This window comes from Mercenaria mercenaria, chromosome 19, assembly GCF_021730395.1.
Source record: "Mercenaria mercenaria strain notata chromosome 19, MADL_Memer_1, whole genome shotgun sequence".
NCBI lineage: Eukaryota > Metazoa > Mollusca > Bivalvia > Venerida > Veneridae > Mercenaria > Mercenaria mercenaria.
In genome coordinates this window covers 7611549-7624481 of record NC_069379.1, presented here as the reverse complement: position 1 = coordinate 7624481, position 12933 = coordinate 7611549, and the positions used below count along the sequence as shown (strand labels likewise).

Genomic DNA, 12933 nt, shown 5'->3' with positions numbered 1-12933 from the left:
TCTTAGTATCTACATAAAAGCACAACTGGTTTATTGACTTGTATTTTTCTTTTTGTTGAAATATGTCACGCAAAAAATGTCAGAAACATGTCATTGAAATAATATATAGCACACACAGTTTTAGCGCAGTATTATCTCAGAATATGACTGTGAACCTTTATTTATGTCCTTTTCAGTTAGAAAATATCATATATCTTATACATATGATACACATATGTTTTCTATAATATTTCAGTGCCTATGGACATCTGCTAACAGGACCAAAGAATGGCGGATATGTAATACCAGATATTCTGGAACCTGATATTGCGGATATACATAATACATGTTGCATGAATGATGACCAATGTAAACTGTTCTACGAGACGTTTCCGTCAAACAATTGTTCCGACAGCACGGATATAATATACAGTAAATTTAGTTATAACAAACATTAACAAGTTTGTGTACTTTTTTCAAACAATGCATAGTTCTCGTTCAATTATTTGACATTTTCTGACTGATTAAATCACATATTCTAGATCTAATCCAGTTGTTTCAATATTTCATTAATTTCATTAATTAGTTTCATTAATTGCTATATTGGACGCATGGAAATGATAATAAACAAGTACACGTTTATTAAGTACAGCTTTGTAGGAAGGAAGATAGGAATGTATCTATGTACAAGGTAATTTCATATTCAGACACTCTTGAGCACTAGCTACTTGCACAAAGATAACTTGTAAAGTATCTTCAGGACAGATTGTAAAATGCATTCAAAAGGTCATGCTTACAAAAGTATTTAAAATGACACAAAATACATGCTAGTTATCAGTAATAGTTCGTGGTTTTCATTATGTGTTTGCAATATACAATATTCGTTGACGTCCCGAAGTACAATTATTAACGTCGGAAACACTTTCTTTCAGCAACGTCATGGGGTGATCCTGAAATAACCACTGTGGATCAGCACAAGTATTCATTTAATGGTCATGGAGAATACACTTTTCTTGAAACCAGTAATAAGTATGTATTTGATTTTATTAGTCCCCTACTGGTTGAAAACCAGTTTCAGGGACTATAGGAATGCGCTTTTCAGTCATTCCGTCATTCCGTCCGTCCGCAAGTTCTTGTCCGGTCCATAACTCTGTCATCCATGAAGGGATTTTAATATTACTTGGCACAAATGTTCCCCATGATGAGACGACGTGTCATGTGCAAAACCCGAACCCCTACCTCAAAGGTCAAGGTCACAATTCAATTGGAGATCAACTGTCAACAGGGCTTTTCTCCTGTCCGGTCCATAACTCTCACATTCATGAAGGGATTTTAATATTATTTGGCACAAATGTACCTCATAATAAGACAATGTGTCATGCCCAACTTTCAGACCCCTAGCTCAAATGTTGAGGTCATACTTAGCAGTCAAATGTTATCATGGCATGAACAGGGTCTGCTTCGTGTCCGGTCCATAACTCTGTCATTCATTAAGGGATTTTAATATCACTTGGCACAAATGTTCCCCATAAGGAAACGACGTGTCATGCGCAATACCCTGACCCCTACCTTAAAGGTCAAGGTCACAATTGAAAGTCAAATATCGACAGAGCTTTTCTCCTGTCCGGTCCATTACTCTCCCGTCCATGAAGGGATTTTAATATTACTTGGCACAAATGTACCTCATAATAAGACAAATTATAAATTATAAGACCCCTAGTTCAAAGGTCAAGGTCACACTTAGCAATCAAGTGTTAGCATTGCATGAACAGGGTCTGCTTCGTGTCCGGTCTATAACTCTGTCATTCATTAAGGGATTTTATTATCACTTGGCACAAATGTACCACAGAAGGAGACGTGTCCGGTCCATAACTCTGTCACTCATTAAGGGAATTTAATTTCACTTGGCACAAATGTTCCCCATAAGGAGACGATGTGTCATGCACAAGACCCGGATCCCTAGCTCAAAGTCAAGTTCACAATTGGAGGTCATATGCCAACAGAGCAATATTAAGACAATGTGTCATGCCCAACTTTCAGACCCCTAGCTCAAGGGTCAAGGTCACACTTAGCAGTCAAATGTTAACATGGCATGAACAGGGTCTGCTTTGTGTCCGGTCCATAACTCTGTCATTCATTAAGGGATTTTAATGTCACTTGGCACAAATGTTCCCCATGAGGACACGACGTGTTATGCGCAAGTTCCAGAGCCCTAACTCAAAGGTCAAGGTCTTAATTTGAGGTCAAATGTCAACAGGGCTTTTTTCCTGTTCGGTCCAAAACTCTGCCATCCATGAAGGGATTTTAATATTACTTGGCACAAATGTTTCCCATGATGAGATGACGTGTCATGCGCAACACACAGAACCCTGGCTTAAAGGTCAAGGTCACACTTTGAGATCAAATGTCAATAGGATTTTTTCCTGTCCGGTCTATAACTTTGTCATGTAAGGCAGGATTTAAATATCAGTTGGCACAAATATTTCCCTGGATGAGACAACATGTTATGCGCAAAACCCAGGCCCTAAGTCTAAGGTCAATGTCACATATAGAGGCCAAAGGTCACATACAAAATGACTTTGTCGGGAGCATTTCTTCTTCATGCATGGAGGGATTTTGATGAAACTTGGCACAAATGTTCACCACTATAAGGCGGATTGTCGTGCGTAAGAACCAGGTCTCTAGATTCAAGGTCAAGGTCATACTTAGAGATCAAAGTTTAAATATAAGCATGACTGTCCAGAGCATTTCTTCTCCATGCATGGAGAGATTTTGATGGAACTTGGCACAAATGTTCATTGCCATGAGACACCCGTGTTTTAAGAAATACCTCTCTTTGTTTTACTATAAATAGATTATATTGTTACTTTTATTTTCATTACTGGCCGTAGGGAAAAATCGAGACCACTTTTTTGTGGAATAACATGCATGTTACATTGAATTTTTAGATGTATTTTGACCTGTCTCTACCTGGTAAAGAGTTTTTTATGGACTTGTAATATACTTTTTTCTAATACATTTTTTATGAGTTTCCCTTTGTTGTTACTATAGATAACTTTTATGATAACCTTTTCATAATTGGCCAAAATAAATACATATGAAAGCAGCTACAGGTTTTTATGTATGCAAATTTAATCCAAGTGTTTTGTTATAACATATTGTATATATAGTACAATACTGTTTATACATCATTGACATATATCAATTCATTATATTATACTGCAGTAGAAACAGTAAGGTGCCTTCCAGTAGGGGACTTTGTATTGAATGCCAATACTTCATTCACTTGTTGGGTCTGGTGTCCACATAAGGAACGAACGTGATTTTGATTGCATAAAAATGTCAAGGCCAAGTGATCATATATTTATAGGATATAATTCTTCATGTGAATCGTTGAATCAGGATCAGTACAGCGTTCAACTCGTCTTTAATTAATAAATATGTTTACACATAACTTATCATACCAGTTATAAGTGGTATTAATTTTCATGTTGAAGGCAAAATTACAGAATTATATACGATGGAAAATGTGTTAAATACATCATAGATTCAATTACATTAATATACGTCGTAAGTCCTTTGGCACGTGAAACAAGCCTCCTGACTGTCGATAAAATAAGACTCTATTAATGAATATCGACAAAATTCAACTTACGTGCTTTACATTGTACTTATTGGTGATAAAAACACATTCCGTGCACTTATTCATACGATTCAACACTACAAAAAGACATTTATTCTGCATGTGTTTTGCGGCTGCGACTTGAGTTTAGTCATTTATTTCGGCATTCCGTTGTAATATGTTGGACAATGGTGCTTGTTTTTTTTTTTTTTTTTTTTTTTTTTTTTTTTTTTTTTTTTTTTTTTTTTTTTTTGTTTTTTTTTTTTTTTTTTTTTTTTTGGTTATCGTTAAATTGTGCTTTGCATTTTTAGATCACTACAGATTCAGACCCAAACAGATTTCTTGATTAAAGGCAATATAGATGCTACGATATTTGTTGCCTTCGTCCTTGTGGTAAGTAGTCAAATGTTTCTTTAAACTATGATACTGTTATACACACGTGATATCGATTAGTCAAAACGTCTAAATTTCATTCTATTTTATTTCATTCGTTACCTCTATTCAAGTGATACATCGTGGCGTTCTTTAAAAAAAACAATTGAAACACGAAGCCGGAACTAACATATCGCTGTTTAACCTTACCGCAAAGTTCCGCTAAATTCCAGTTTATTTATTTTGTTGGGTTTAACGTCGCATCGACACAATAAAAGATCATATGGCGACTTCCCAAAACTGTGATGGTGGAGTAAGACACCAGGTGCACCTCCGTGCATTATTTCATCACGAGCGGACACCTGGGTAGAACCAACCACCTTTCATAAGCCAGCCGGATGGCTTCCTCACATGACTACTTCAACCCCCCGAGAAGGGCTTGAACACACATCGGTGAGTGGCAATTGATTTGAGGTCAGCGATCTTAACCATTCGGCCACGGAGGCCCTCCCCTCCCCCATCCCGCTAAATTCTAAACGTGTTATATTTTATTTTATTTTTTTTACTAAATAGACATTTAAGACCCAGAGGAAGTGTCAATGTTTGAGCTTCCAATTATTTATTATAATGAAAAGAAAATTACAATTGAACACTTGGATATTGTAATATACATATAAACTTGACCATTAAAAGACTCGGCACAAGATGGAAGTCTATAAATTAAATATATAAAACGGTTCACTTGCCTTCCTAACAGTATTTAATTACAAAAATACAAACTAGTTTCTCCTACCGGCTCATCAGTGTACATACAAATGTAATGTAATAAAATCACACTTGTAACATTCAAAAGCTATTTCAACATTATTTCAGTAATGTAACTGTAGGCATTTTAACTAACCAGTGTAACAGTCCAGTACGAACCTGTTCTCCGCCGCAAGTAACTGATAACTTCCCAACACAGATAAGACGTGGAGAACAAATGATATCAGACACAATGTATTTTATAACATACGCCACACCCGGTGGTCCAACTCACGATCCCGCGATCCGCAGATCTGCCCTCTCCCTATTGAGCTGAGCGGATGGGTACTAAAATTAAACTGAAGGCAGTTATATACTATGACATATAATAAATAAAAGAATGAAAAGACAAGTGCTTGAATAATAAGAAGTAATAAAAGGACTATTAGCTAATAGTATAACGCGAGAAAAATTTGGCCTGCGTTTAGAACTGTTAAATTAATTTAAAAATGTTTTGAAACGTAATAAATATACCTGTATTCATGCTAATAAAGCAAATAAACTATATAGCAAACAAGCACATTAAAGCTATGTAATATCCCTTTTTTGGCAAAATGTCAGTGGTCTTAACGAATTGAAAATTTATCTGTATTATTGCACGGGAAATGTTTTTATTTCACTGCATCCGGATTACATATTATATATATACAGATCCGCCCCTGCTTTTTATCTTTTTACTACCCTCAATTTACGGTCTTGACAATTTTTACCGAAAACATTTATTTTAGTTCTAGGAATTCACTCAAGTTTTGCTTTTATGTTTAGTCCTCTTGATAACCATGACTCCCTTATATTTGTCGATAGTACCTACTGTTCCCTTTCATGTGTTTTATAATGTCACACCGACCGACATCATCTATGTTATCATCAGGTATATATTAAAATGTTCTGTGACATTTTTTGTGCGTGTAAGTCGAATAATTCTTCTGTAATCTATTTAACAGTATTAATATTGAATTTTCTTGTGACTTACGTAAAAGAGAGTAACATATAGAGTGACTTACTGTACATTTTTGAAGGATTAAAACGCCGAAAATATGTAATATTAAAACTAAAGTCAGAAGTTTTTATGTATAAAAATAAGTATTTTTTGGAGATACCATTCATTATGTTACAAACAGATAAAATCTAAACATTTTCAGGATAACTTAAAAAAAGACACCATCACGATTGTATACAATAGAACTGACGAGGCACTATATCTATTCAAACATAATGGATCGTTATGGAAGAATTCCAAGCAGGAGGGTATAACGCCTGGACAATCTATAGCATTTCAGTGGCATTGTACACCAAACGGATTTGGAGTACGGACAAAGCAAACATCGTTAAACATATCAGAGGTAACCATCAAAACTTGCTATTATCGTTTTATTTGTTGTCGTCATATGCTTCAGCATGAGTTCTTAGAGATTGTTTAATTGTCTAAATTTTAGTGAAACTTGATAGGCTTTAGTTATGTGTTCATACATTAACTAACTGTTCTTATTTTTACTGGCTCTGCTTAAGCTGGAGATAACGGATATGAGCTATTTTGCACATATCATTGCTCTACATATTAAGTAAACACATTAAAAGCAAATCTGCTGTCATTGTTCGCTCGCGCCCAGCCCCTCACTGTCCCCACCCCTCTCCCCACTACCACGTCAACATTTCATTTCCATATTTAATGGATTTTAGTGAAAAAACGATATACACATATTTGTTCAGCATGATATGTAGATTGACTATTAACTATTGGATGAAAACGGCCTACGTCTTAAGATGTCTATTTGATATTGTATATTGCAGATAACATTTACCGGTGGAGCGTTTATGAGTGTTACTATATCACATCCGCGAAAGAATATTACAGGAATGAGTGGTCTAGCAGGAAATTTACAGCAGGGATATTATACTGCAAGTAATGGAACAAAAGTCAGCAGCATTAATGCAACAGAAGAGCAGTTATATTATTATGGGGAATCATGTAAGACATATTTTCAATGTCTTTTTTATATTTCTTTCACCATATGGAACACTCAAATCTGGAGTGTTAACATTTACATGATATTTGTAATTGGTTCTTTCATTATATATCATCAGTTTTAAATCTGTTGATATTATGCACGTAGGTAGCTATTGCCCTCAAAATACATTTATTAAATTGTGTATAACTAATCTCACATAGACCTCAGTATGAAAAATAATTATTGGTCCCTTTAAACAGAGAGTCAAATTCCTTTTTCAAAAGACGTCCATTTGTCTGACTTTCTGTCTGTCTGTCTGTCTGTCACCCATCAACGGAAACAAAATGAACGCATCCTATGTAATAAATATTTTGAAGAATGGAAACTGACCGATTATAAAGTTGAATTGTACTGTTGTTATCCGACTTATCCCTACATATTCTGTAACCTTGTCTGTAAACTATGTGTAAACCTTGTCTTATTTCAAGATATGGAGGTAGAGCACATTGTAAATAAATCAACAATTATACGTATTCTTCATTACTTACTATTTTTTTTTATCACTATATATTATCACTAAAAATGAATATTTGTTAACTAATACTAATTAGTCCGTGTCCATAAAGTCAATATGATTCATTACTTTAACATCTTCCAAGTGAATATACATGGTAACTCTCAGGTACACATGAACCAGGTTTATTACTATCCTGTCAGTCACGGATCAGAAATAGTAATACGTATAATGACTATTTGTCCTTAACGATACCTTATCGTACATCAGTCATGTATGATAATCAGTGTTTAGCGGTTCGTGTAACTTTAACACTTTAATAGTAAACACACATTTAAAAAATGAATGGCTCTCTTCTACTTATCATTGTTCTATACGTAAAATACATGTATATGAAATTCAATAATTACCTTGCTCGTGAAGCAAAAACCCTGTAACAGCAACCTCTGGTCCAGCTTTTATCTTTGTTGATATGTAGATTTCAATCATTGAAATCCTCTAACTTTTAGCAGGCCCTTGCAAAACGAATAAGTTGTGAAATATAGAAACCGTATGATGAGGGACATCTCAGTCAAGGTTGGGAAGTTGACAATTAAAAAAAAAAAACAAAGAGCATTTTGTAACTAAGAAATTAAACGTTAATTTAAATTGTTTGGCTGTCGCACTGTATGACGTGTTCCTATTTCTGTTTTATCTTTCACAGGGAGGGTAACACCAGAAAGCGAAAATAAATTTAATTATAGCATAACTGGGGGCAACTTTACATACTGGAACGGAAAAGATAAAACTGTGCCAGGCTTTTTTGAAGATCTTGCTAAGAAAGGTGACCTGGAAAAACTGTACGCAGGCTTTACGGGCGATAATATAACTTTATTCAGAAGGACATGCAAAAATTCTTGGAACAATCAGACTAATGCCCATTGCCTAGCTACAATTGCAAGAACAAAGAATGAAACTCAAGGTGAAGCTATTATGGACACTGTGGAAAAGGAACACCACATATATGTAATATTGCGTAAGTAAACATATGTTAAACATACTTATTACATCCGGGATTTGTTTTAATGGTACAAATATTGATGCATTTTCACAAATACGATATTTATCTGTAACAGCAAAGGGAGACAACCGATATTTTAACGAGATTATACTGGGTGTTTACACACCATCTCAATATTTAAAAAAAAAAACGATTTGTCACATAACGTTCCGCATACACCTGTGTCGGCTAAGTTTCTTTTGCAACAGAAACATGATTTTGCTTTAGTGGTAGTTTTACATGAGTTTAAGTGGTACATCATAAACGTAAATTTGACTAGTATTTTGCAAAATTTATCGATCCTTATTTCATATATCAGAAACATCAAAAATTATATAGTGGGAAACAAAATTTAACCTTCTGCATGTGACTGATGCAGATCTGATCCAAGCTAAGTACGTCGAGCTATGTCAGTTTTATCAGGATCAAATAGATAATAAGAGAAGTATGTTATCAAATTTTTATGTTACATCAAAATATAACTGTTATAAATGTGAAACCGTATAGTATCTCAACACCGAAACACATTGACAAAAAATGAACTCCGAAATATTTCAATATTAATATATTTATGATAAACACACACTGATTTTCTTGAAGATTGAACCATTTTTTTTACCTTTTTAATACTGATCTTATTTAATGATCAATGTACTTGGGTTTATGTCGCAAGCAACATTTTATGTTTCTCATGAATATATTAGTTTACAGATTGGTCAATTTAAATGATTTATAACGTTAGCTAATCTGAAGGAATACATACGGCAAAAACATGTTTCTTTTGTCTAGACAATATATGCCCTTCAAGGTGATTATAAATTAGCAGACATAAGAGTATTAATAGAGTCCGTAAAAATGATAAGAGTCCCCGCGTCCGTACGCAGCCATTCCTCGGTAACTAGCTGGTAGAATTCCATGAAATTTGAAATAAACATGAACCACGATGATGCCCGTCAATTTTTTTTTTTTTTTTTTTTTGATTGGTCAATTTCCTTTAGAATTATTGCCCTTGATGTAATGAAAAATGACCGAAAATGTACGCCCGCAGCCATTTCTCAGTAACTATCAGGTAGAATTTCATAAACTTGAAATAAACATGCACCAACATAGTGCGATGAGTTATTAACCGTGATTTAATGAAAATTCCACGTCTGCAGCCATTACTCAGTAATAAGCTGATAGGGAATTTCATGAAACTTGATGTGAATGTGAACCAACATACTTAGATGATACCTGTCATTTTTTTCAATTGGTCAATTTTCCTTAGAGTTATTGCCCTTTAATTGTTTAATAACCTACAGATTTGTACATAACAATCAACCAATTGGTAGAATTTCATTAAACTTCTTTAATTCTTTTCCTTGCAAATTATTATACACATGTGAAGTTTTGTACCCACACTTGGTCACCACCTTACCTTGGTTACCCCCCCCCCCCCCCCCCCCCCCCCCCCCCCCCCCCCCCCCCCACCTTCCACTCACCAAAATAAGCAAAGAAAATAAGGGGAAAAATGATTCCTTTTTTTATTATTAATTCTTTTCAAACCTTCCATGAATATTTATTAGCATGCAAAATTGTACCGTTCCCCCATCTTAGTCTTGCCCTACCAACCCGATCATGCCTTCCCATCTCCCATCCATTTTTTTTCATCAGTTTTAATTTTACATCAATATTTATAATCAACATCATTGTAAGATTTCGTACTCTCATCTAGTCACCCCCGCTGCCCATGCCACCTCAAAACAAAAAGAAAAAAACCAGAAAGAAGAACATTCATTTTCTGCTAAAATGATCTTGGCTAATGAAATTATTTGCTTCTTAGTAACATCCTTAGCTTTTTGCCAGATATATTTTTGTCATTCCTCACCACAAGCCCTTTCGGCGGGGGATACCAATTCATAGAATTTGCTTGTTGAATTCTTGGACAGACTATGTATATAACAATAATAAATTTGGTATAATAATAATAGTTATGATAGTAATGTATGTAGTTATATCCTTTGTAGTGATGGATAAATAACATGCTTACAACTGAAAATAAAACCGCTGTTTCAAGAGAAAATATGGAGCAATTAAATATTAGACATAACTGTCTACTCAGTGATTCGGATTACATTCAAATCTAGAATATGGTTGTTATTTTATAGACATTTAATTATGATTACAGCATACACAGATAATTGATATAGTTTTCCAATAATTATTTATATAAAGTTTAGCATAGTGAAAAATTAAAAGAACGTGGAATGAAACAAATGTTTTGATAAAGTCATTTTATATGCTACATCGGTATCAAATCTAAATTTATAAACCGTTTGAATATAGTGATAATAATCAAACATACTTGAAATAAACATTAATAAATCAAAACAATTTGAAACTTGAAACATCCCTACCTCGCCGGGACTTAATTTCACGACCCTTCAGATTGTAAACAGATTGTGTATTATGTAATAGTCTACACGTGGACAATTTCGTAATCATTCTTGAAGAGCTGAAAATAAAGAATAACTGTATAAAACTTACTTTCATTTGCGGTTTTCAACATATGTAGCAAATACTTTTTGCTTTTGTTGATGTCGTTGTGACATTCGAATGACACATTTTCATCGATTTGGCGCATGTAATATCGCTGTTAAGTAAATGTATAAATAACATCCAGTTAAGATTGGCATGAAGTAAAGCAGTGTCTGCGCAACATCTATCATCGTGTAAGAAATTTTAAGCCTCTGCCTAAAACTCGACAACAAATACGCTTCTAACATTTAATTGAAATTCTTTTAACTTTTGTTCTAAATACCTTTTCTCTTTTTCGTTGCTTTAAACAATATTGTTATATACCTGTAAATATGTATAAAAATGTTTGATCACACTGAAACTAAGCCTCAGTATCAAACCTTTGCACGATATGGAAACTATGAAACTTTGCACGATATGGTAACTATGCATCATATGTTAAACGTACCATGGTAAGACGTGTACACTTTTCTACTATTCGAGAATGCATTCGATATGATGCCGACATAGAGTGGAATGAGGAATTGCATCTTGGTAAAGAAATTGTGATAAAGCAGAGTAAAGTACGGACACATTAGGTCGTGCGTTAGGTAATATGCGCCACCTACCGATTTTCAACAGACTATTATGACATTTTTACAAATTAAATTTTGATTATTTCACATTATTTACTTGTTCATTTACGTCAAGATCGTTATTTCATTGAACCAAACAGTCGATAAAAAACAAGGATAACAATATCAAATTTTGGTGTGTAACTTAAGTCATGATTGATTAAGATATGCAATGGTATATATTTTAAATACTAAAAATGACACAAAATGTTGTTAAAATGTAATTGAACACCTTTAAGTCAGATATATTATTTGTAAATATTTGAATTTATAACCCTTTATTTTATTTTTATTATTTTTTTATTTTATTTTATTATTATTATTTTTTTTTTTTGCAGACAACAAGCCTCCTCATTTTAAGAATAATACTCCGACTTTCCTGAATGTGACATACGGAGTAAATAGTTATGTAAAACTTGACTTAAAGCAGTACGTAGCTGATGACTTCGACAAGCCAGGAAATATGAGCTACAGCGTAGAAACAGACATTACAAATTATACATTTGGTAAGTAAGCAATTACGACATACGAGGGATGTTCGAAATGAATTGCTTATTTCTAGCTGGAGACTTCAAATTTCAAGTTAGCCCAAAAGGGCTCATTTCATGCCCTCGAAGTACTCCCCGTGGCTAGAAATGCAAAGTTTCAGCCGATGTATCCACTTCTTGAAGGCGTCACGGTACGCTGATTTGGGCACAGTAATAAGGTACTGATGAATGGCAGATCCAAGTGCCTGCCGGGACTGGTATTTCCGCCCAGCAAGGAATGATTTCAATTTCGGAAACAAAAAGAAATCACATGGGGCAAGGTCTGGGGAATACAGGGGGTGAGGCAAAACAGTTACTTTTTCTTTCTTCAAAAACGCCGTAACTATTGCGGAGATATGAGCGGGTCATTGTCATGTAGAACACGGACATGTTTAAAACCAGTGGCAGGGCGTCGTTTCTGATAATACTTTTTCAGTTTCTTCAGTACTACGTCTTTGTAGTACTTTCCGGTGATGCTTTTGCCCTTTTTCACCGGCTCTTTTATTGCAACTCCTTCACCAGAGAAGAAGATTGCATACAAAACCTTCTTTGCCTTTGCACTCAAAGAACGTTTGGCAATTATTGGGCGTTTGCTGTGTTTATTGGCCCAGATCTTATTGCTAACCTTTCTGACGGGCTCAAAATAATGGACACAGGTTTCATCACCTGTGACGACATTGGCAAACAGCTTTTTGTCCTATTTTGGAAACATTTGAAGCAGCTTTTTGGCCATTTTAACCCGTTGCCTCTTTTGCTCATCAGTCAACAGATGTGGCACCCATCTAGCAGAAATCTTTCTGACTTTCAAATGCTTCTTCAAAATAAGGTGAACCGTTGATAGTGATATGCCTACCTTTCCTGCAATATCACGAGCTGTAAATCTGGCATCTCCTTCTATGATTTCCTTTATTTTGGAAACGAATTCTTTACGAGATGCAGATTTTGGCCTACCTGATTTCGGTGCATTTTTGATGGACTCTACACCAGACTCAAATT

At 34.6% G+C, this 12933-nt stretch overlaps 1 protein-coding gene across 1 annotated transcript in view; it reads left to right on the top strand.

Annotated features, from left to right (window-relative positions):
- LOC123542570 (uncharacterized) overlaps positions 1 to 12933 on the top strand; it is an 85407-nt gene that overhangs the window by 7620 nt on the left and 64854 nt on the right. Inside the window, exons 4-10 of the mRNA XM_053532105.1 lie at positions 236 to 411; positions 912 to 1008; positions 3913 to 3994; positions 5920 to 6120; positions 6569 to 6746; positions 7944 to 8255; positions 11749 to 11916. Of these exons, the coding sequence (XP_053388080.1) occupies positions 236 to 411; positions 912 to 1008; positions 3913 to 3994; positions 5920 to 6120; positions 6569 to 6746; positions 7944 to 8255; positions 11749 to 11916 (1214 nt within the window). The remainder of the gene's footprint in view (positions 1 to 235; positions 412 to 911; positions 1009 to 3912; positions 3995 to 5919; positions 6121 to 6568; positions 6747 to 7943; positions 8256 to 11748; positions 11917 to 12933) is intronic.